General features: G+C 34.8%; 1 protein-coding gene across 1 annotated transcript; it reads left to right on the forward strand.

Annotated features, from left to right (window-relative positions):
• The first annotated feature begins 883 nt into the window (after positions 1–883).
• LOC149085482 (zinc transporter ZIP1-like) lies at positions 884–25,997 on the forward strand. The gene is made up of 5 exons (XM_089233498.1): positions 884–977; positions 6,526–6,651; positions 8,218–8,318; positions 16,103–16,210; positions 24,556–25,997. The coding sequence occupies exon 5, from the start codon at positions 24,706–24,708 to the stop codon at positions 25,783–25,785; it is 1,080 nt and encodes a 359-aa protein (XP_089089624.1). The 5' UTR covers positions 884–977; positions 6,526–6,651; positions 8,218–8,318; positions 16,103–16,210; positions 24,556–24,705; the 3' UTR covers positions 25,786–25,997.
• The last annotated feature ends 951 nt before the right edge of the window (positions 25,998–26,948 follow it).

Raw genomic sequence — 26,948 nt, forward strand, 5'->3', positions numbered from 1 at the left:
AGCCATTGCTGATTATTTTACCTCTGAGTGGTCCATCACGTACGTTCTAGGGTACGCGTATCATGGGTTGGAGACCATTGCTTTATATAGGACATTTTCTATTTTGTTACCCTATATCTTGCACAATCTGTATCGTTTTGGTTTCATGAAGACACAGAGACTCTTTTCCCTCACTCTGGGATCATCTCATTGCCTTTAATAATGTCTACTACATGTTTATGGCATGAAATCTTGCTGTTGTCAAGCAATTTATCAATCGGAGAATAACGATGATCGATTTATTTCTTTTAACAGTTTCTTGAATAAAAAAAATTAGCGGTGAGTTTTTAAGTTTTTTTCTTCTTTTCTTTTTGTAGAAATTATGAACGAAAAAGGCGAAAGAAAGAAAAACCAACCGGAAGCAAAACAGCCAAAGAAATCTCGTCCGTGAGGAAGTCGATATTTACTCAACAGCGATCTATTTTCGAAAGAACACGTGAACATAGTTTATGAGTTATATGATTTATTCTATCCTATCCTCTCTCTTTTGTGAATAGTTTTCATACATTGCAACTCTGGATGTTAATACTGTACGTATACGTAAGGGGAGAATTTTAGTGCCAATATTTAAGATTATCTCGTAAATTTCACTTATGTCTTTCCGGTTCTTACATTTTCTTTAGAAAAACTGCGTGGGTGGTCACTGGCTGAACAGTAATGACTAACAATGCGCACAAAAGATGCGTTCAACTTTACTAACTTGGTGGTCATAAATAATGAGTACTTAGAAACTTGAATGTTCGTTTCGTGAATACTTAATAACGTCCCCGTTTTGCCAATATCTAATATGTATGTAAGTAACTGAAAAGTAAACCTTTTATTTTATGATTTTCGTATAGCAACAAGAAAGTTTAAACCGCAAGGATCCTCCAACAACCATCAAAAATGAGAATCGTCTTGAGAATGATACTTTTGTTTCTGAGACCGCGTTCAAACAGGTTTTTTTTTTGCTTGTTCTAAAGTTTGGATGTATACCATTGAACTGAGCTTCAATGAAATAGTATCTTTTATTTTTAATATAGCTTACCGGCGTTGGTATAACATTCGGGAGAATCTTAAATTTTTATTATACTTCTGAATTGAGGAAAAGATACTTCTTCGCTATCTTATATCACCATACCACATGCCAGCTGTATCTACCATAAAACGTCCTTTTACACAATAAAATACAGATAATGCTCGAAAGTGTCATTTCTTTTTGCATAGCTTTTATGGTATATAACCCAGGGTCACACTTACTAGATGTGGGCGCCCAGTGCGAAAATGATAGCAAGGCCAGGGGCGTCTTAACAATGCCGGGATCGCCGCATAGAGTAATGATAATAAGTATCTTAAATTTTCCATTAGCCCCTATTTCATGTTTTGTGGAGGAAGAGAATCACAATTTAAAAATTCATATATTGTAACAAATTATGCAAGAGAATGCCGAAAAATATCCATACTAAAAATAGAAGCGCACGGGCTTGAATGCAAATGAACTTGGAAATAAATGAAAATTTTGAATTGATGAAAATTCAGAACTGAAAAAAAAATATATTAAATTAATGAAGGAAATAATACCCAAACTAATGAAAATTAGGACCGAATTAGAAGAAGGTATCTGAGAACTAAAGAAAATTTGGAATAGATGAATTAAAAAAAAGTAATTAAAAGAGATAATTCCCGCAATTGATGAAAATTTAGAAATTAATGAAAGGAATAATTTAGAAATGAATGAAAGAAATAATTTAAAAATTAATGAAAGAAATGATTTAGAAATTAATGAAAGAAATAATTTAAAAATTAATGAAAGAAATAATTTAAAAATTAATGGAAGAAATAATTTAAAAATTAATGGAAGAAATAATTTAGAAATTAATGGAAGAAATAATTTACGAATTGGTAAAAGCCTTCAATACTATGGGTGCTCTTATTGGATTAGGGGTCTCGGTTTCTCTGGTGCATAACAAGAAACACAAATGCATCAAGTCACCCGGGGCGAACAATCTATTTGTGTTCTTCCCATGATTTTCGATAAAAAAAAAAAGTGTGAATTTGGGCCCTGGGCATCAAATACATCTGACTACTTTTCCCTAGTAATGGATTTGTCACGGGATGATTCTTGCATTTCCCTAGTAATGGCTCGGGAGCAGAGTGTCAGAGTCCCCTTTACGAGACGAATAAGTTTCCCTGATATAAGTATTCATATTTTCATAGTTAAAAATCTCAAACACTTTGCTTTACTTCTTACAAAATAATTTGATTGATGTATATTATTTCACTTCTATTACCGTGGTGCGCCTCCCACCCCCAAAAGCGTGAAGCTCGGTTTGGCTGCATTTAACGCGCACCCATTAAACGTCTCTGATACAGTATAACCCGACGTGCCAGCATCATTTTTTTACACGCAGTATGAACTTTAAAGCCCTCACACATCCAAAATTTTCCCCAAAACTGAAAAAAATGAAAATAGTGTAACACACAAGCAGATGGTGTTACATTCGAATGAATCACCGTCTGCTCTGGTGTGTTACATAACCATAAAAAATTCATTCAAATTCTAATGAAAAATTTTGATTTATAAAAGAGAAAGGGACAATACTTTTTGAGCAATTATTACAATACGAAAATTGTGACATCATTATAATACCAGTGAACAACTTGAACATTGTGCAGCGGTGGGGTCAGAAAAGTGAATAGAATGCTCGGTTTCATGCTTAAAAGGTCTCTTCGTGTTCTCCTAAAGTCATTCTCTCGCTTTTCCGAGGCTTAATTTGTCCAGCACTGGAGTATGCCGTAAGGTTTTGGAGACCAATTACCTACAGAGAGACATAGACTTGGTTGCCATAGACTTGGTTGAGGGTGTGCAGAGAAGAGGTATGCATGCTCTTGTAGGCACACAAGGCTTGTACTATGAAGAAAGACTTGATTTCTTGAATGTGTTGACATTGGAGAAATCCAGGTGTCGGGGGACATGATCGAAGAGTTTAAAATTTTCAACGGGATGGATAGGATGGATCATAAGTTATTAATACACCGTCAATTAACTGCTTCGACAAGGGGACAATTCCGTTTTTATGGGAAAAAAAAGTTAAAAATAGGCAAAAGAAAGCACTTATGCCATTTCGCCTGAACTGCCGGACTCTAATCATTAATAATTTAACCGGAGGTGTACGCAGGTAGGTGCTCAGAGAACTCATGCGCCCCCTCCCAAGCCAACACAAATTAGAAAAAAATAATATTTGGTGAAAAAATTGAAATATCGATAGAAAGTACCTTTTATATGCTATAATAACCAATTTCTGTTAATTTAAATGCTTTTTGAAGGGTGATAACTCAAAATTTCTCGGGAAGAAAATTTTTGTGCCCCCACCCCCTCTTCAAAGGTCAATCCTGCGTACGTCCCTGGATTGAACTCACTCTACAAATTTCTCGTCTGATGAGAGCGTAGAGAAATTAGAGATGAGTTTTCTCAAGGTTAAAAAAAACAAAAGATGACTCTCTAAGAAAACAAAAACCGACCACCACTTAACGTCGTGTAATAATCTGTTTCTTTGGAAGTTTCTTAGAACAAACATAAGATGGTTGGTACACTCCCCATCAAAACAGTCGGTGAAATCAATTTCAAAGTAAAGAAACCACACACTTTTTTGAGAGCGAAGAAAATAAAAGAAGAGTCGCGTCATTCGACAGACTAACCATCAGAAAACGAGGCAAAAGAAAGTTTTACTATAACTTGTGTAAAACCAGTTAAAGATACTTGAGGACTGTCTACGGTTTATTTACTTTTCCCCCGTTTGTCTCGTCTCCCAAAAAAAATCTCAATCATGTCGGACATTCACAATCCCACTTCGTTTAGCAGTCGGTGTTTTCGTTGCAGCTATCAACGAAAACACAGTTGAACTCGGTTATAACATCAATAATTGGCAGTCCCGACTATATTCCCATGGAGAATAATGTTAATGAACCTCGCTTATAACGTCAAGGACAAGGCAACGACTCCGGATATAACGACATGGTTTTTTATCGTTAATTTATCATAACTAGGGTTATCCTTCGACCCGTAACGGCACATTCCGTAATTTTTCCCTTCCCGGCTTTTTTCTTATAAAAATGACCTGTTTTTTACAAAGAAGTTTACTTTAATTCATAACCCTTATTAAATATATTTGCATAATTAATTGATTATTTTATATATATAATCGATAATTATAAGTATAAATTTTAGTCCCAGATATTCTTATGTTTTCAGTTTTTTTCCTCTGAAATACATTTTACATCACTGCAGAGTTGCTATAGCACTGCATTTCTCGCCGAGTTATATATAACGAATGATTGGAAATTATAACCCTACTTCCGGATTTTTATCTATCAAATATGGATCTCGAAATTCATGAGAAATATTCGATTGCATCTAATAGAAATTTTTCATCAAAAAAAAAAATGTTTTGAAAATGTCAGCCTCTGATATAATCGCCATGTTTCGCGACATCTTCGATGTCCTTATAACCGTCATTATAATTTGACTGTACTAAATTCCAAATCATAAAATTTCAATTGAGAATTTGAAAGAAAAACCTACATTTTTTTTCCATCGGTAGTCCAAAAAATTGCAACTTTGATATAATTACCCCAGCGTAATCTCCAATTAATGCTCGACAGTCTGGTAAATCTAGCTAACGAAATTGAATTTCCGTTGCGAAGCAACAGAGGTGTCCATATTTCGCTAAGTCCTGTTAAGCACTTTTATTGGCAGGGAGAAATCACTATGTCCACTTAGTGAGTTTTAGCAGATTTCGTCGGCGTTCAAACAAATGTTCTTAATTCCAACAAAATCCTTTTGATAGACTACTGCAATTGATTAGAATTTCCAATTAATTATTTCGTGATATGAACAGTTATGAACCACGAAGCAGTTATCTACTGTAGGAGTTATAAATCGTTAAAGTAATTTTTGCTATTTTTCATTGCGACTCAAAAGTTTAAATTGACAAAATCTCAAAACTGGACTTAGTGACTTTTGCTTGAACGCCGACGATTTACTGTCGATGTGCATGAGTCATTAAAAGGACATGATGATTTATATTATTCACTTCTAATTCAAGCAGAGTTGCCTGCATTTAGTTAGTGAACTATACAGAAAGTATTAGTTGTAGATCTTACTAACGCGCGAATTATACGCTAGGTGTATACATCATCACGTTAGTAGTTGTTATACATGGCACGACGTAAATGGTAAGCAGTTTAGAAATTGCCTGCATACCCTACTGGCCACATGCCCAGGAAATACTGAAAAAGTTTCACTTTTTCTCCGACACATGTGATAGTCAGAATTGCAACCAACATATCGCACCTTTACAGTACAGTAAGACGTATCTGTAACGATACTCACCGGGACCAAAGAAAATATCGTTATACAGGTTTATAGTTATAGAAAGTATCGTTATATACAGGTTTCACTGTATTTGGTTCAAATGACTCGCATTGAAATTTTAGTATTGGCTATTTTTAGCGTTCATATTTTTTTATTTATTTTCCTATTTTATCGCTACATAACTACATTTATATCATCATCAGACATCAATGGTCTATACGCATTAATCTTGAGTTTATTATTGATTTACATTTCACAGTTTCAATGTGATTTGTATGCTGCTTATGTATTAATATTGAAGTTTTCACTTTATCTAAAAAATTAGAGCTAATCTGACAAAACAAATGCCAGGTTCGGATTCCAGCGCCCCAAAAGCAGGATAATCACTGAAATATTTTCGGCAATAAAATCAGTACGACAGACACGGGAAACTGGCTGAGTGAGGTGATATCGATGTTTCAGGAAAGGAAAATTCATCTCTACCCTCACGGGGACTCGAACCCCTGTCGCTCGTTTGCCGGACGAGTGCTCTACCTCCTAAGCTACGAAGACAGATAGAACTTGCCCTCCTTGGAGTAACTTCCGGCAAACGAGAGACCGGGGTTCGAGTCCCCATGAGGGCAGAGATAAATTTTCCTTTCCTGAAACATCGATATTTCTTCACTCAGTCAGTTTTCCGTGTATGCCGTATCAACAAGGGAGAGTGACGTCTTTCGTCATAATAAAATCAGTGTTTAGTAGTGTCATTACTGATTCAAAATAATTCATAAAATCTGTATATATTTTGGCAAGCAAAAAGTCACCAGATCCACAAAAAAACTTTTTGACGGGCTTTTGCAGTCAATTAGAACTTCCAAATAATTATATCATGACATAAATAAGTTGTCTAAACATCAGTAAACCTACTGTAGAAGTTTGAAATCTGTAAAAGGATTTTTCTTATTTTTCATGATGACTCAAAAGTTTAAATTGCCTGTATCACAAAAATACAATTTTGGACTTGGTGACTTCTGCCTGAACGCCGACGATTTTCCCTCTATTGCACGGTGTTTATTTGAATGTACATGGCAAATACATAGTAAAAAACCGTTATAATAATTCCTTTTCTCATTTTTTTATTTTCTTTATTTTAGAAAGTACGTCTTTTAGTGTTATGTCGGTGTCGTGTTTTGATAGCTGCTAAAATTGTACGTGTTCAGAGATTTATAAAATCGCACCAAACTGAGGAAACCGGAAATAAAATTCAAGGCAACAACTAGGTATTCAATTTTGCTAAGCAAGATTTCATTATGTTTATACATTACAGTGAAATTAAGGCAAGCTGTATATTTTACCCTTAATTGGGCATTTTGTATAACTAATTTTAAAATAAGTTCACTGTAATTGATTAAATTGCTATGTTTATGTATTGTTTCAATTAAAAATATGCTAACAGCGCCCATTCACATCCGTATTTATGAAAAAAAAAAATTTCAATGCGTTTTTATGGAGGTGAAACCATAGAGGGTTAAATGATTTCATTCATTAATCCAATATAACAACATAAAAATCAATCGAATACAACGTCCGAACCCGGCTGTTTCCCAAATATTTTTTTCAAAAAGAAATGTATAAAATATCCATGATTTTGGTTTGCCAAAATTGTTTGACCTTGATTCTTGATATTGGGAAATTCGGTATATAGGTGCGTTCATGTAATTAGTTATAGTAGACTCTCGATAATCCGGCCGTGTTTTAGTCTGGCACGTCCAGTCATCCGACGTTTTCTTCGAGCATAAGAAGAGGAAAACATGTCACGCTGCATGTGTGTACGCGGAAAGTTTATATTATTTGAATGGCTTTTTCAATTGCCTTTCAGTAATACGGTGCACCCTGGTCTGATATGAGCCGGATTAGGGTGGATTCGCATCTACAGACACTCACCGTGTAGTGTCAGACACGGCAAACATTCTTGCGCCTGCGCAGCCACGATGCGAAAGATATGAATATGTTCATTAGTTTCATGTTGAAGAATTTTTGCCCTGTCTGACCCGACATGGTGAGTGTCTATATATGTGAATCCACCCTTACCGATCATCTACTGTATTTCAATTTTATTATTTTCTAACTTGATGCATTTTCACTGCAGCTGCTTACATTATAACAAAATGAATGACACAATTCCTTTCAAATACGAATTATATTAAGATTAAAGCCCCCCCCCCCTTTTTTTCAAACGTTCGGTATAGTGACCTACCTCCCAATATAACGTTCATTTTCTGTGAAACGAGGGGGTTGTGTAACGAACTTCGGCTGTATACGCTTTACACGAAGTGTCCAAAATATTGATAAAAGTAATACGCGAAATAATTGATGATGTTGAGACTTTTTTTCCTCCAATTTACTTTCTAAGACGTAATTTTTTTTTTATTTTTCTTCATATGCGGCGATCTTTCACAAGCTAATAAACACTTCAAAGGACAAAATGTATCATCGATCAGTTGTAGCTGGTTATACGTTCCCTTGATAACAAAACTCCAGACAACATCGTAGAGAGAGAAAAAAAAGTACTTGTCAAATCACAAACACTCTCACCAGCACTTTTATCCGGTGATACAAACGCAGATTACCCACATAAAAGTTTGTTTCAAAGATAAAAGTCCAACTAAAAAAATATCGCTTTAGAAACACACATTCCGGGTTCGGTCGATATTTAACTAACAGAAATACTGCGATTCTCAACCTTTATCGAAAAGAAATTGATTCTTTGATTTTATCTTACACCACCGGAATTCCAAAAAAATGTTTAAAAAATGTTTCATTACTTCTTGCGTTTATTTTCATAGTATTTGAAGACTGTAGGAATATTAAACATCTGGGTAAATATCAGCGATTCTGTATCGTAACGTTGAAAGAACATTTTCAAGACAACGATAGGAAAAAAAAAGTAAGTTTTCTTTTTTTTTTCAATTCCAAAAAAAAACCACATAGTTTTCTATAGTCAGTAACTTATCGATATCAATCATTAACCTATATGGCCAGTGATGCCAACTTGATTAGTTTTACAACCAGTCTTTTTGCAGGGCCATTTAGTTAGGAAAATGGAATTTACTTGCTAGTGAGAAATCTTGTCTTTTTCAAAATTTCCCTGTGTAGTTGTAGTCTAGTTCTCTTGTTTTCAATGATGTGTATCCTTTCCAAATACCTATGTAAATTCCTTTAATAAAAGTGCTTTTATAAATTTCCATTAAATTATGAATGAAAAATTAAATAAAATTGTGAGTTAAGAATGTCAAGGTTCCTAAAACTGTACAGTTTGTAATACCCAAATCTTTTCTTATTTAGTCCAACGCAAATGCCCAGAATTTTCAGTTAATTAAATCTTATTGACCCAAAATTACGAAATAGAATCTGTACAGAAATGGTGAATGCTGTTTTTGAATTTGTGCTGACCTACACATTGAACATTGAAGGACCGGACACACCCCACTTCCCATCTCAGAGAAATAGCGAAGCGTTCCCAGAGGATGAATGCATTCCGAAATTTATTAATTTGTGTGAAAATAACAAACAACTATATTTCATGTGCTCAGATGACGAAATGTCATAAGTCACTTTTTTCAAAAAATTGAGTTGTTCGCATTCCGGAGTCTCGTTCCTCAAAATTTTGGAAGGTGGCAAAATTTCGTCTTTCTCTTTTCAGTTTATGAGAAGACAACAGAGGCAAATTGAAATAAGTCAAAAAGCCACAGTGTTACATTCTGGCAAGATACTATTTACAAATTTGCCATTGTGAAATTTTCAAAAAGTGACTTGTAACATTTTGTCATCTGAGCACAGATACATACATATATACAATAAGGAATCTGGAATAAAAATTGTGATCATAACATCGTCCACAGTAAATCAGTCTGTAATCGGACCATTCTCCTTATGTAGATAATCGAACAATAATCTTGTCTTGTATATGATAGAATCTGGAGTTGTATTTATCCAACCTAAAATGTATATGCCAATCTCATTGATTTTCAGCATAAGCAATCACGCCGAATAAGATATAAATTGTCGTCTATATGGCCTCCATTTCATTCACACCCACTGACGCTTCTTTTTAAACATCAATTATATTTTTTATTAGGTGTCGATGAAACAGCCGATACATGTCTTCTTGGCCGTAAGTTATGCTTTTTAATAGGTATCGGTAGTACCTCTCTTGTTGGCTCATAAGACGGGTCCTCTGAGCAATGAATGTCTACCACTTGTTTCTATAGCTCGAGTTTTATTGTATAGAAGATGTAGGTTACTGTCCAGGAATTGAATCAACTTCTGCAAACGTCGAAAGTTCAGCGGGCTGTGTAGAATTCTTATCTTCCAAGCCAGCATTGCTGACCTGCACAGAAGACATTTATCGTGTCATAATTTCAAACTTTCTGCATAAATCCTGGAAAAAAAATGAAACTGAGGCACACAAAACGCAAACATTCCACTAAACTTCAGTGGTTCTATCAGAGTCAGCTGAAGCCATTTGAAATTGAATACAACTTGTTAAACATTTTCCTTTACATTTTACATGATTTTAACAAATTTTTATATCTTCACCCCATGTTAGAAGTATGAGTGTGCAGATTTTCTCTTCTTTTTTTATCAGTTGGTTTTGCTATCATCTACCAAGTTTTGCTTGATGTGATCACATTAAGTGGCGTAGACTATATAGGTCCACCGAAATACCGTCGATAAATGATTAAAATGACGCAGTGATAATATTTTCGTAACTCTGTCGTTGAATGCACGATCGGCTATTTTCGAAAATTTGAAATAGAATTTCTAAAATTATGACGAAAGCGCAAGAGTTGAACATTTCGTTGTCATAGGTCAAAATCAGTCCTATTGGAAGTCTCTCCAAAATTTTCCTGTTAAAACATCGTGCAATACAGATTTTAATGGCTTCAAAAATATCACCTCTTCAAAAAAATTTCGCATGTTTCTACGTGAGCAGAATTTTCGTAGTCTTGTAAGCTAGTTTATAGGGGTTTTTTTAAACCAGAGAACCAAAGTAAAAGAAAAAAAATTCCCCAAATCCCGAAAAAATCAAGATTTAGATAAGATCCTTTTATCAAGATTAGATAAAATTTAATAATCTTTGTCGCAGACATCCCAATTTCGACGCCGGACCTCCTAGCCGAGCTTCCTCATCCTCAACTGGGCTCACCGGGCCCACCAACTTTTCCCACATTGGAGCTATGCTCTGTCGAAAGGTGATAAAACCACCAATATAAGTGACTGTTCAACTTATTGTAAGAAGAACTTCTGATTTCGATGAAAATTTTTGAAGGGTTACTTTCACAAAACTGACACCTCAACCCCTTTAAAGGAAAAGGGGTGGTTCGGTTCAGCACCTCCTAGAGATAGAAGACCTCTGCACTGTTTGCCCTAAACGTCATTCAGACTACCTAGCAAGTTTTCCACATTTTGAAACACAGCATCCTATTTCGTTTCTTCTTATTTTGGCGTAGAATCTTCCTAATTGGCTCACAAATACCGCATAGTGATTGGATGTGGGGCATCGAAATTGCCAATTATGAGCCCTTTCTTTTCTTTTTCTCACAACGATGATACTGGCACGAGCAGGTAATTTTTTCCCCTGAATATTCTGAGGGAAAATGGACTACTTACTGACGTCACAAGCAGACTGCGGAGACCTATTTCTAGGAGGTGCTGGGTGGTTTCGCTATGAAACCACCTCGAAAAATATTTCCTTAGTCGGGTGGTAGGTTAGAGGTGGTTGATTTGGAAAAATATGTTTTCTAAGATTCAATAAAGCTATTAGATGGCCGCACGAAATTATTTACTTTTGTTTTTATTGACTTAAATCTGAACAAACTCCAAAAAAATGTGACCAATATAATCTGGAAAAAACTTCAGATGGAAAATTTTTCAGCTACATAATCTCTTTGCTAAAATCATAAAACCAAGAAAAAAATTATTGGTAATTTTGGGGAGGTTGGTGTTCCCCTTCCCTTTTTTCTGAAGAAAAAAAAAGACAACATAACGTACATCATAAAGATGTGCCTTTTGTAGTACCATAGAGAAACCCCACTGAACAATTGCTATGTGTAGTACTTGTAAAGTGCCACTGTGTTCTTATCAGAAGGGTGTCGCACGTTTTCAGAAATTTTAATGATTTTTAAAAGTAAATTAGAATAAATAAATAAATATGAATGAATTTCGTATGCAAATTTTTATTGAATAATTCTTGTTAACTTTCTGTAATTTAGGATTTATTTTATTTCGCACATTTTTTATGTTCAGTACTGGCTGATACAAAATTGTACGAAATAGAATCAGAATAAGTACCAGAGATTTGTCGCTATATTTTTTAATAACTTGAAAGTTTTTGAAAATTTTCGTTTTTTATGTGTATATTAGCCAATAAACTGATAAATAATTATTACTATATTTATCCTTTTGATATAAAACTAACATCTTGAACATTCATCAATATCATGGTATACAAGGGCGCTAAACCACCACCAACCTTTCTTCTCAGAGATGCAAAAAGAAAAACATTTCTCACCATATTTCACATCAATTAGGCCAATATATATTAATGATGAATAGATATATTAATGATGAATAGATATATTAATGACCACGATATATAAGGTATTTTATCAAGTTATTTCATTAAATATTGCAGAAAATAAAAAGCGCCCCTTAAAGCGTTGTTCAAAGGTCATCATCAGGAATATGATAACAGGTCACAGAAGGAAATTTTATTTTCCAAAAAGTGACCCGTTAAGTGAAGTGACGCGTTATCCGAACGACTCGCTAACGAGATTTGACTGTATTTTAATTTCAGTGTTGTATGTTGTTAGGGTGCGAAGCTATAAAATTGCTTTGTTAGTTCTTTACGAATGAATATTATCTGTTTCGTAATGATAAAAAAACATAAATTGTCACGTTTGTCTAAGGGCACAAAAACAAACAATCCAAAACACTATTAAGACGTTATGGTAAATTCCGATTCAAAATCGGAATATCTGTGGCTTGTATGAATGAAACAATTCGTACTATTCTCCACAGTGTCCATGCAAGGCACGTCTTTCGAAAACTTCACACCATTGACCAAGTTCTATAAATGTCAACTTTCTACTCGGATGTCAAATCACGTTTGTTGTTGACTAATGTAGCTCCAAATGCCCAGACGACTCACTCAACCACGGAAAGATAATCTGCGAGTATATTTCGTGATGGTACCACATTTGTCACCCAGTTAGTTCATGGGGATTGATAAAAAAGGGAAGTGAAAGAAAAAGTAAATTACTTGGTATTTTCTTAGGGGATAATCATTTTCGAATATATTCTCTAAAGCGCTAAGCTCGGTGGTTTTTTTTTTAATCTTTATATATGTATCGCTTTCTCTCTATATACTCTTCTTACTTTAGAACGGAGGCGATAAAATGTTAACAACGGGTGTCAGCAATTGCCATCCTCAGATGGTTGGGTAAGGGGAAAAAAGTATGAAGAGGCAACTAGAGAGTGTCACTGTCTTCTGTAGATTGTCAACCAAATTGAAACTGACGTCTGGGCCGTGAATCTGCCGCCAGAACCCGCCACAGCGTCTGAATATTTCCCTGGCTTCGAAATACTCGCTGCCAGTGGTTACTTATAGTGTATATAAAAATAACATACTAAATTGTCAAGTTGGGAAAAAAAGTTCTGAAAAAATAACATCGATGATCATATATAGATAGTCAAACTCGTTTATAACGACGCCTCGGCTATATCGTCAATAATTGGTGGTCTGGACTGATTTCCATACAGAATATTGTTAGTGAACCTTTGCTTACAACGTCGAGGAAAAGAAACCTGCTCGGATATGACAATTTCTTTTTGTTTCCGTTTCACACACAGTGACGTTTTCCTAAGAAATGCCTAAGATTGAGGACGATCATATCCAGGGAATGTTCGCCTGTTGTTCTATGTATACCTATATCGTTGAAAAAAAAATAGATTTATTGCATGTTTAGCGCTCTAATTTGATCACATTGGCAAGACCACTATACTATACACATTTCCGTATATTTTGCCCTTCCCGACTTTTTCTTACAAAAATATTCATTTTTTTTCACCAAAGCTCACTTTAATTTATAATCTTTACTAGAATCAGGAATGACGGTAATTTGCATAATTCATGAATTGTGTTATAATGAATAGGACCATAAATATTCATCTCGCACATATTTGCTCAGTTCATTTTTATCCCATGAAAAAAAATTTCAGCAGTCTTGTTGTAGCACTGTATTACTTACTCACCAAGAATTATTTATAATTGGCACTTTTTCACCCACATTTGGCAATATGTATGGTGAGAATCACGATGTGCCGTATTAAGTAACGCGATTTTCTGTATTTTTCTCGATCAAATACTATGATCACCCTAAATCATAAAGAAATAAAAACTTCGTGCACAGCATTCAATTGTATCTGATTATATTTTTCGTCTCGATTAATGTAAAAAAATTCAACTTCGCTTGTAACGACATGATTCTAACGACAAAATTTTGTGGATTCTTTGATATCACTATAACCGAGTTTGACTGCATAATGGAAATGAATTGCGAGCAAAAAAAATAATATTTATTAAAAAATCAAGTTATATTCTCTGAATCACAAAAATTAAGAGCTTATTTGAAACTTTAAAAAAATTAAATTATGGAAATGCGCTTATTACGACATTTTGCTTTAGTCAATATCATGGTTTTCGGTTCAACAATATAAAAATTGAGTTGGTCTAGTATTTTGTGATTAGCAAAATGCATATGTATGTTTCTCTGGTTTTATCCAAAGTTATTTCCTCACCTCCAGATGCGTTTCTAATTTATTTCCCATGAAATAAATATGATTTCATTTTAAGCAGTTATGAATTTCATCCAGGGATCTTCATCCTTTTTCGAACAGCGAGTACCGTTTATGCCGAACATTAGAAGTGTATCCACATAGCATGTGGCAATTCATATGTATGCTCTAACTTCGATCTCAGCACACACACACATAATCCTCGAATAAAACTTGAATGGAGTGGTTTGATTGGATTGTATAGTGAAGTTCTCACGAGCACAAAATCATGCACATACATCAGCACTGTCTTTTGTGAAGTTTAATAAGTAACAAAGCTTTCGAATTGTTTTAGTTGATGCCTTTTGAACTTTTGCTGTTTTCCATTTTTTACCAATAAAAGTGCAAAATTAGAACTTTCCGCTGTTTCTCTTCAATACTATTCTTACTCTTCAATACATTTTCATAACAATTCCACAGACTGCTGGAAAACACTGTGAGCTCCATTTATCCACATTTTACAGCTACAGTAAATAGTGATTCCAGAGGTCTCTAATAGGTCAAGTAAGTGTTGAGTATAATCGTTTTACTGAATAAGCACGCGAGACAAAAAAATTATAAAAGCGTCACTTTATAGGTAAATATAAGGTTATAACAACTTGAGCTTGAATCATGGGCTCGATTTTCTTAGGAATGCTGTCAACGTGGAAAAGGTGACATTTATGTCCAGTTTGTTACATTCCATGAACAATTGATCCCGCATAAATTGGGAGGGTGTTACTGTCTCGTCTTAACGGCACGTTTCAGCATGTCCCATATTTTCTCAAAAACATTAAAATTTGGTGAATTGGGGAGGGAGGGAAAGGCAAGGTAAAATGTAGAATATCTACTTCATGTTCTGAAAATCCATTTGGAATGGCATCCTCTTGGAAAAACTGGATATATTGTTAACATCTCGCACACACAGACACACACACACACCTTACCCAGAAGTTCCATGCTATGCATTTCTCTTTCATGCCATTACACACCTGAACTGAGGAACCAAACTTAGCACTTGAAAAATACCTCCACAACATTACACTAAAAGTATTGCTCACATATTGACATTCACAATGATAGCAAATTAAGCATAAGCTGAACAATATTATTGTGAGCAGAGACATTTCAATCGTTTTCAATGTAACCAGCCAATGGCATAAAACTACGGCTAGAGATAGAAACACAGAATACAATGAATATTTTTGCGTCTTTTTCATTTGTAATTTATCTTTAGAAAGTGTGAAGAATATCGTTTGTTTACTCGAATCTTTTAGCTCTATGTATAAAATTATTTTCATTTATCAATAAAACATTCTGAAGTGGTAATAAAATCTTTATTGCTTCTTTCTAGCGTCCCTAACTATTAAAATAACACCTTCCACCGAAATGATGACCCTAAAAGAAACCATCGGTTATTTAATTTAAAAAAATTCCAGTCATAAAGTTTGTCGGCCTTCTATGGTTTTATGAGTCTTTAATGTTAAGAAAAGATATCTTCCATGTTGAAATTCAGATAACGTTTCTCTACCAACCATAATGTGTGTCTATACTTAGATACGTGACCGATCTAACGTATTCTCCAAGCAATAAAATTCATACAAAACTAATTATATTATCCTTGTATGAGCATGTATATGCAAACAAAGGAAGTTACTTGAACAAAATAAATATTTTTACTATATATACAAATTTAAATCCTGAGAACGAACGTGCCTTGCATGATAAATGCTCGTTATGAAATTGTGGAATTTTCTTGGAAGAGAAAAGTTTAGCTGAAAAAATATATAATATATATATACTTATATAAATAAACCTTTCTTTCTCAAATATTTATTCAATCATGTATTTTAGCATATACGCAATTCAACGGAATTACCGGTAAAGAGGAATCGCCCTTTTTCTGACACAACCACTCTCTGGAGAGATTCCTTCCGTTTTTCGTAGGAATTTAATCACCAGGTAAATAATAAGTTGTTTCCTTTCTTTTCTATATTGCACCACTTCAAGACGACAAACATATACTGTGCTTAAAATGGTTATTTTTTCCCACCTGATGAAATATTAAAAACAAAAAAATCATTCCCTTGGTAAACATTTTACCAAGTGGAAATATTGCAATCAACCATAGGATTTATTTGGTGTGTTGACGCCTATAACACGACTCACAAAACTTGAAGTGTGTAACATCAGGTAATGAACCTTTTTTGGCGTGTTGAATGATTTGAAACTATGAGTACGTTTCCAGTTGACGATACTGAGTAGATCTTGGTGGTTGGATTTGAGTTTGCGGTTCTTGTACGTCTAGACATAAATTGGCACACCAATTTCGGTAAGTGACAGTATCATGTATTACCTCTCTCTGCGATGATGTAAAGTATTCATATATAAAATTTTAAAAAAAAATTAAAATTTTGTTACTTTTTCAAAATATATCTTTTTTAAGTAAATTTCAAATTAAATGCACGTCTGTTTTTACAAAAAAATAAATTCTTATCCAAGCATAAATTCAATTTTCGTTATAAAGTTATTTTTTTACGTCATCACCTTGCACATAATGTTATCTTCTTAAAAAAAATGGTATTTATTTTTTTCAATCCCTATAAATATGATGTTCAAGTGAGGAATAATCGAGAAGCTATTGCCCTTAATTAAAGATAACCATAGTTTTTATGAGCAGTGTATCGTGTGTTATTTTTAGTTTTTTCTAGTGTTAGTTTCTCAAATTTCTTTTATTACTTTACTATTTTTTGAGTTGTTGTATTTGTAGTTGACATCCATGTTTGTTATGGCATACATATATTTCTCGTTAAACAATTCGCATGTTGTGGCCATGACTTTGTATTCGTATTTATTGCTATATTCAACTTATAACGTAGAAAAATTTTGAATAGATTTTATTGAGTTCAACGTTTGTGACGTCATAACCAGGTTTCAACTACGTATATTCAAATTATACATCATCTGATCATGATGTCTACAAACAGTTAAATTGTTTAAGATATTTTATTCTTCCTTTAACTATCATGTTCTTTTTTGCAACATCTATCACTTGTAAAAAAATATTATTTATTTATTACTATTAAATTAAATTGATCATCTGATCATTTTTGTGTCCCACCATGGTCATTTTCTGCACACGAAGGCCAACTTGACGGGGACCTACAGTTTAGCACGTTGACTGCGGGTCCTTTCGACCTATCTCGATGCCCTGTGCTGAATCGTTTCTTTTTGCACTAATTCGATTGTGTTATGATGTCAACACACTATCGACGCTCGCATTAGGCAACAAGGAGGGTCGACAACCACACTCAACGTGTTAAATCCGAATCCGAACAGCAGCATTCGTCATTTTTGCCTTTTTATACTCACCGAGAGATTGGTGCCCTTATCCCTTGATATGGGACTCCCTGCGGTAGCAATCTTTTTCTGTATTCATGTTATCGCTGTTTTCTATTGTACCTTTGCGTAAGGAGAGCTTCTGACAAGGACGAATCGGATATCGAACTCGCGAAACCTCTGGTACGTTACGAGTATCTTATCAACCCTATACTGTGCCCTATTCAATTAAATTATAATATTCGAAATAATATATCATTGATGTCACGCCACGGTAATTTTATTTCCAAAGTAGGTAGGTAATTAGCTCAGGACCTTCAGCTCATAGCAGATTCAGAATAGCTCTTCTTTCGTGTTCTTCACCGAAAGGTTTATAAACTTATCACTCGGCGTGAAACTCTCCGTGTCTGCGGTAGACATAGTGCCTTGGTGCCCAAGTGGAAGTATTACGAGCACCTCTCTGTGTCATGAAAGATTTTCACAAGGACTTTTGAGAGAGTTGCGAATTTATGGAATCATAAACGTCCTTTGTTATAAGGAGACTTTTATAAGTATAATACGTTATCAAAACCTAGACTACCACATCCTTTGAAATAGGGAGTTGATTGAATTCATTTTTTTCGAAAGAGAGCAATTCATTTCAATAATCACGTGACAACAGCAACAAAAAATTTACACGATTGAGGGAATGTTGCATGTGATGCACTAGTGATTACAACAGAAGCAATTGGATTCTGATCTTAACACCTGTATTTCAGAAGAGGAAATAATGTCTTCATCAACTGTTAGGGCGTGTATATTAGACAAGTAAATAGTAGAAAAATAAAAGCAAAATAACAAAGTAAGACCAACCATAGAACGAGAGGTTGATCAACATCTGTCAACATCTCTCAACACGAAAAAGTGATAATTTTGTATTTTGTAAGTTGCATTTCTCATTCGTATTGCAGTTCGGTATTAGTATTGTTCATGCAACGTGTTTCTAGATAAATCAAGACAATTTGCTTTAGTGTTTTTCCCCATAATTTTCGTAAGTATTTATTATTTATTTTGAAGTTTTTTCCCCGTATATAAAATATTCGTAATTAGATTGTCAAAGTGACTCACGCAGTCAAACCATTCAAATGAAATTCACGAAACGAACGAAATTTAGGTTTTCAAAGTTTCACTTATGTTTTGATAGTCAGTGATATTTTTATGCGACTTTTTTTTCAGCCATATTGTAAACTTTTACGATTATATAAACTTGTTCACTTCCCGGTAAACCTGCACGTTCATCAAATGTAATCTTAATACAGTAGACTCTCAACTACCCGGTCTAATGAGGCGGAAGGCAGGCCGGATAACAAAAACGACAGATAGACTGAAGTTCTATAAATCTCACTTATCCTACCCCACCCATACAATTGAAAACAGTCATTTTATATCAAAACCCGCTCTTATTCATATTTTCCGGTCTTTTAGCACAGGCCAGTACTTTACAAATTTATGGGTTTAAGTCATAGCGGTGTAAGTCACATTTTTAACAATTCCGACCAGATTTATAAGTCGAGAAATACAATCTAAAAGTGCTAAACTGTTGAATGAAAAATAAACTAATATCTTGAAAAAAATGAACGGAGTCTCAGCTTCAATAGTTCACCACAAGATTATGAAATCAAAAATTTTTTAACTTGGGATTCTATGACAACAATTCTAGTAAAACCTTGTTTTTCTGAAAATGAGAATTGATTGACTTAACCACTGTAACTTTAACTCATCCAAATGTTTGTTGTGTACTGGACTTTCCACGGTTTAAAAATTTATTAAAGAAAAAAGAAGTCTAGGAATAAAAATGTTGTACATATTTTAAGATAAAGTTTATAATATATGTAATTTATAAATTTTACTACAAATTTAATTGCAGGAAACAAAAAAAATCATGTATTCTGAACATTATGAATACACACACTTTTGAGAGTTTCGGCGTTATCGACGAAATATCCCGCCTCCTTGAAAGTCTCTTAATTTAGCATTGACAAGCCAAGCCTAGTATTTTGTACGGGTGGTTTTTCAATGGAACACTTTTCTCTATATCCCTTGCTTTTCACTTGCTGAAAATCGGAAGGAAAGTCGTCTTCACATTAAATGAGAAATGGCGTTGTATAGGAAGGTTTAGTAAATTCTCCTATACTGTGAAAAGGGTTGAAATAAACAAAATATTTATGTAAAAACCCAATTTGCTCAATTCTTATAAAATTATTTTAACATATCTCATTGATAAATGATTAAAAAAGCTGATTAAATTTGCAACGCTTTGGCAAAGTAAATTTTTCACCATTTTGTTACGGAAAATTATAATTATTTTTTAACTAAGCCGGATAGTACGGAGGCCGGTTAGTCGCGAGCCGGATAGTCGAGAGTCTACTGTAAATATAAAAGCTATTCTCACACATTCTCATCTTAATCATGATGTCCAGTAATTACCATATTCCATTTACAGAATGAGACAATGCTTCGTAATAAGAACTAATTGCATTTTGGTACATTATGAGGCCTGAAGGTTATTTAAACACTCTCAATGGAAAATAATACATTCTTTAGTGGTAATGTTTGATTGGTGTTAGAATTTGTTAAACAAAAATACACTGAAATGTATTTGAATTTATCTGTATGTTTTAAGAAGCTATTTGTGAGTGTCACATGAAATTATTAAACAAGTTTTAGAAAATTTTATAATTTTAATCTTAAACCTTCACGCCTGTATCGGGGTGCCGTAAATGAAACTTCAATAGCTCATAGCTCCCCCCCCCCCCATCATCGCTCTGCCAATTAAATGCAGTAGCTGATTGAAGACATGGTTGGTATAAGAGAATAGAGAAGATGATAATTCAAGTCATGTCGTGCAATCTCTAAGATGACGAAAAATTTAGAAACGTGGCTGGAAGTACATCTTCACCTCGAGAGTTACTAGCCACCCCCACAGGAACTAAAGAATAGCATATATTGATGATAATTGATTCTAACTAATTATGTGATAATATGATGTCATATGAATAAATAATGATAAAGCCACCATACGATTAGTAAGATGCTGAAGATGCAACATATTAATAGTGATGTGATTGATGCTATATGAATATGATAATGAAGATATGTAAATAATGATGAATAATATTTTACTTGAGATAAATAGTGAATATAACGTAGTCATATAGTATACGTAGTCATATATGAAGTATTTACAATGATATATATGTGTGTGTGCAGTGTAAAGATTCTGGCAGTACCAAAATGGAGAGAATTAGCCATATAATATAAGTACACGTCAAAGACCCGGAACAATGGTTCTGGACATCTCGAGAAAATTTTTAGGCTTTTTAAGTCTAAAAGTTTAATTATTTGTCACATTGCTGACGACGTCTAACAGATATACTTAATTGTACTTAAATGCGACATCCGTAGTTGGAGCAATGGTTAGGGTACAGGGCGCACGTGCCGGAGGTTGTGTGATCGATTCCCTCTAAATCCCATATCCGCGGTTTTTTCCCACCCTTCTATCTTTGCTATCATTTTTTTCTCATTTAATCGAATGCGGTTCAGGTGCATCAATGACAATAATAACTGCTCGCGAAGCTGGGCCCAATTTTCATTTATCATTTCACTAAAACATGCTTTCATTTTTCGTTAATAAACTACGAAATTCACTTTCGCCGAAAGCTCCGCACCTCGTAACGTTTTGTTATCTGTCTTGCTCATAACCAATCACCAGCTTGCTAATGCCTCTTGTGCTACCAAGAAAGTAGGGATTGTAATTACGCGACCTACAATTTATTGCCGATTCCGAACGGAGGTCTTTTTTATACTCACCGAGAGGTTGGTGCGGGACTCCCTGCGGTAGCAATCTTTTTCTGTGGTCATGCCACCGTATCTGTTGTACCCCTGTACCAGGAAAGTTTCTGACAAGGATGAACTGGGTATTGAACTCGCGACACCTCTAAATATCCTTTGGTATTTTAGGCGAGTATCTTATCGACCTGCGCCACGGCGCCCAAGTCTAAACATATCAGTGCTATTATAATTAGAGATTTCACGAAGATGTTCGTCGAGTTGAGAATCGTAGCAATTTCTGGAGAGCCTTTTGGCATAATCCATGATTGTTTCAATCTTGGTATCTCTGCGTATAGGCTTATTTCTGATGACCCAGGGAGACTTGGTAAAACTTCGAAGTGTTACGTTTTGGAAACGTTCAAGAGCAATAATATTAGGATGTCTAGCATCCATGCGTAAATTAATGTATAGGACGTATGATAAATTTAATATCCAAAATGAGTTTGTTGTTGATAGAAAGGGCCATATTATAATTTGTGGTTTTGTTAATTTGTGTTGTTTTTTTATAATTTGTGGGAAATTCTTTGAAATATGATTATGTGAATTTATTTTTAGCGTGGTTTTTTTTTTTTTTTTTCAATAGCTGATTAGTTTTCTTGCGAATTATCATTGTTCAATTACCACATTCGAATTTGTCCATGATAAAAGAAAAATGTTGAGATAAGATTGGGTTTTAACACGAGGAGAGAATGTGTTCAATCCGACCTTAACTCTTTTCTTTGTTTTCATTTCCGTCATTCCTTATCAGTGTGGAAAGATTGATCTTAAAAAAAAAAAAAAGCTCACCTTCAAAATATAAAATACTTCATCTGATGAAACAGTGGCATAAAAGAAAAGACCTTGGAGTACTATAACTTAATAAAGGGCAGAAGAGGCATCGAGAAGGTTTTATTGTCTTTAAATCAGTCTGATAAACAAAAGAAATAAAAAATAATCAACTTTTCGCATATTATATCTCGCTACTAGCATAAGAAAAACAATAAAAACAGTGTGAGTTACGATATTTATATCCAAAAAATGGCAATTTGAGACAAACACACTTTGCTATAGTCAAGTAGCTGCTTTCGATGAAGATAGTTTGAACTACGATAGAGCTCACTTAGAGAGTGGTCACAGGAGTCATTGTTCCGCATTTGGTTATTTTAGGAATATTATTAAGGAATGTTATTATAGGTTATTATTAAGGAATTTACAGGTTGATCCACATAGAGACCTGCTTTGCTGAATTTTTTAGGAACACGCCAGCCGAGACATGATACTTCAAATTATTATATGCTCTATATACAGTGTTCTGTAAGTGCGAATGTGGCCTTTATCTTATCAACCATCCGTCGTAGAGGTATAGTTTCAATTTGAAAAATGCTCAAAAGGAGTTCAAAAATTATCCTGTACCGGTTTCGACAGTGAAAATAGTGCGTAACAAAATAAGAAATATAATTTTTTATACTCTCCCCCGTCTTTTAATTTCCAATTACAAAGTTGTTGCCCTGTATCTCTTGAGGCCAATTGAGATACAGGATGATTTAGAAAAGCATCGCCAAACTCAAAGGGCAATTCAGTCATACAATAACAATCCAAAATCACATGGGGGAAATATATGTGCGTAAACGCCGTGCGGAACGCTACAGGGAGTTGTTGCATAACACACTTTCAAAGCAATCCCGAACCCAGCAAGCATGAAGTCGTAAATCTGACAACGTAAATATGTTAGGGCCACACATACACTCACAACACGCATTCCGGCATGTACCGATTCGTTAGAAATTCAGCATGGACTGCATGCTTGCTACTACTACTTAACTGTACAGAAACCTCGTGCACATTCCTCTGCGTAATTTTTATCGAATCGGTACATGCCAGAATGTGTGTTCTAAGTGTATGTAGGGCCCCTAACGTATTTATGTTGTCAGAATTACGAATTCATGCTTGCTGATTTCGAGACTGCTTTAAAAGTGTGTGACACAACAACCCCCCTGTAGCGGTTCCGGATGGCGTTTGCGTACCTGTATTCCTATGAGATTTTGGATTGTTATCGTATGCCTGTTAATTGCCCTTTAAGTTTGGTAATGTTTTTCTAAATCACCCTGTATAAGTATAAATATAATACTGTATTTAGAAATCGAAATATTTTTTTCTTACAGAGTGATACAGAGATGCACTAAAATTTTAAAATTCCCACATTAGAAGTTTAGAAAATTATTTTGTGCTCCGGGTTCGCCACGAATTCATCACGAGACCCCTACGTATTTGAGGCTCCCGGGTTATGTCTTTGTCAGTCGTGGATCGATAGGTGTGATCGCTTTCCGAAGAACCGAATAATACGGAAAAAACTGTCCTGTGTTCATGGGGGGGGGGGGGGGGTACATACACCATGTACCCCCCCCCCCCTCCCCAGCGTCAAAAGGTGGAGTCAACTGATCTAATGTATATGTGTATATATGAATTGACATCATCATCATCATCATCATCATCGTGCCCCTCCCCCAGCAATAATTTCCGTGCGCCCCTCCCCAGACTTTCAAGTCTATCTCCACCTATGTATGTGTTATAAGATACTGGACGATCCAACACACCTACACAATGAATCGCCTCTTCCGGCACATTGCCCTGGATCAGAGTCTAGCCCGGGTGGGGCTCATGAGTGAAGATAGCTCTGACTTGGCTACACAAAAAACGAAATGACCCTGACGAGAAAATATTGATGCGTAAATAAGTGAACAAACTGAAATACATATTCGACAAAATATGCTGATGATAATATAAGAACACTACTGAGTAGTATAAGAGAAACATGAGTGAAGTTTTGTGGAATTTTAATTGTAATTTTTTTAGAGAAAAGTGAAATTCTCCTTTCAAAATGATATGTGAATAGCAAATTAATACATTTTAGAAATTTTTGGGCAGCTCGATTGATTTTATGAAATAAAAAAAATTAAATTGTTTCTAAATTTGGAAGATGAAGTATTTTGTTTATTTGTGCACAAAACTCTTTTTAACAAAACATTTTATCTTTCAAATAATAGAAGTCGGTTCACGCTTATTCGATGCAATGAATTGACAAGCAAATTCTGATATCGGAAATTTTTTTTATCTTTCAGTTCTTCCCATTGTTTGGCATCTCCACTATCTCCGTACAATCGCATTCGACCCGTGGATTGGTTTTCAAAGTACGCCATAAAAGTCCCCAAGGGTGCGTCCTTCGATCCTTTAATTTGCGTGTTCCCGCAGCGTGCAGTAGTTGCTTTACAATGGCTGCCAGTACTGTTACCCGAGTAATTTCACCACTTCTGCTTCTAATATGTACATTTTTATTTGGAATAAGTCCCATAGCTGTGAGAAGATCGTTACTTCAATGCGGATGTGAAAGTGAAGTTTGCAAATCATCGTGTCGAGCTCGTAGAGGTAGAATCGTGACATCGTTCTTGATTTACTTCGGTGGAGGCGTTCTTCTCGCAACATGTTTGGTACATCTCTTACCCGAAGCGAGAGAAGGTTTCGAGAATCATGAAAAACTAATGAATATAAAACTAAATGAAAGCAAGACAGATGATGATGGACACCATGAGAAAATGGCGATACCGGAGATGGTTGCCTGTTTCGGATTCTTCGCAGTATATCTGGTAGAAGAAGTTATTCATTTTTTCCTTGGACACGGCCACACGCACACGCATGTGCCAACAGAAACTAGAGCTATACGTTCACTATCTCGTAATAATTCTTGTCGATCATCATCTCGACCAAGTGATTTGGGTGGCTTTTCAGGCAGCTACAAACAGCCAAAAGAGGAGCCGGTTTCATTCACTATGTCTGCAGAGAAAATCTGTGAAAATGAATCAAATTCAAGTATTTCGAACTCTTACTGTGCTGGTTTCACAGTTTCTGGTCTCCTGACTGTTGCTGCTTTATCTTTCCATTCCCTATTCGAAGGTTTCGCTATTGGATTACAAGATACGGACTCAAAATTATGGATTCTCTTTGGTGCGGTGTCCGTTCATAAGTTAGTTATCGCTTTTGTGGTAGGACTGGAAGTGTTAGCCACAGGTGGTCGTGATCTTCTAGTCATTATATACATGACTGTTTTCTCTATTATGTCTCCTCTTGGAATGGTCCTGGCAATGATAACGCAGTCGGAAATCGAGGACTCCGCGCCTCTTGCAGTAGGGACTCTCAATGCTATTGCTACTGGAACTCTCTTATATGTTACATTTTGTGAAATTCTGCAGAGAGAAGAAGAGCACAACAACCTTCAAGGATGGCAGCAATTCATTGCAACATTTCTAGGATTCGGAGTTATGTGTCTCGTCCAATACATCACTACGATCGTGTGAATTTCTCTATGATTTGGGTGCATGTAACCGCAGCAGTGAAACATTTTATGTGGACTTCCTTCACAAACAAGGAACACACATATTTTCCCATTGTGGAGTTTGTATGAAGCATCTGCATCATTGTACATTCCAGATATTTGACGGTACGAATAGATGATTTTTCTAAAAAAAAAAAAAATTCCATTAAAAAACACGCATAATTTCTTTTAACATTCCTTAGTCATAGTTCATTTCCGTTTTGATATCTCTCTCATTTTAACTACGATCCTATAAGATCATGTTTTTAAAATGTTAAGTATCATTAGTTAATTTTAATATATTAAAGCGAAACTCATTTGCAATTCTAATTACTATATAATACCGATACGTTTTACCCGCATTTAACGCTGTTTTTCCCAAATTTCCTCCATTTTTCGAATTCGAATATATCAGTGAATATTGCACTTAGAAACATGAAACTTTTTTGTTGGCACCAGGAGAGACAGAGCAACAACTTTTCAATTGGGCACACTGGGACTGTATAAAAAGTTAGTTTTTTTAAAATTTCAATAACTGTACAACCCCTTGCAACATGAATGGCATATCTGAGTAAATGTCATGCCACCTGTTTGCTATGCACTCTGTATATATGTATATGTACAACTTGATGAATGATGAAAGATATTTTATGTGACGGTAACTTTTTAATGAGTTTAAATTCGTCTTAGATAAAAAAAAAAATACTTAATTCAGAAAGAAACTCAAGTAGAGATAAGACTCTTCTACTATTGTGTTAAGGTAGGTATACATATGCATGCTCATTTTTTGACCATGAGGTCAAATACAAATGCGCTGGGCTTTTGAATTTGATCTTTTTCTCTTCTTTTTCCCACCACTCACAACCCGTGAACCCTGCCCGGCCCCTCAGCCTTCACCATGCAAAATCCAAGAGACTCATAACTAGGACTCGGATTTTTATGACTTAAAAATCTTGAAAATATACAATTATTTATTTCCATGTTTTTTTAGGTCATATGACCTTAAAATTTAAAAAATGTGACCTTATAATTTTCCCATTATTTCATCTCTTCTTTGTCAGTTATTGTTTCTTATCTTAAGTTAAAAAATTAACAAAAATTCATAAATTTAATGCTTCAATATTTGTAGTGTTTCAGGCAAGGCCC

The sequence above is a fragment of the Pholcus phalangioides genome, unplaced genomic scaffold (genome assembly GCF_987345545.1).
Source record: "Pholcus phalangioides strain wild (caught in Gottingen) unplaced genomic scaffold, Ppha-v1.0 ptg000007l_1, whole genome shotgun sequence".
Lineage (NCBI taxonomy): Eukaryota > Metazoa > Arthropoda > Arachnida > Araneae > Pholcidae > Pholcus > Pholcus phalangioides.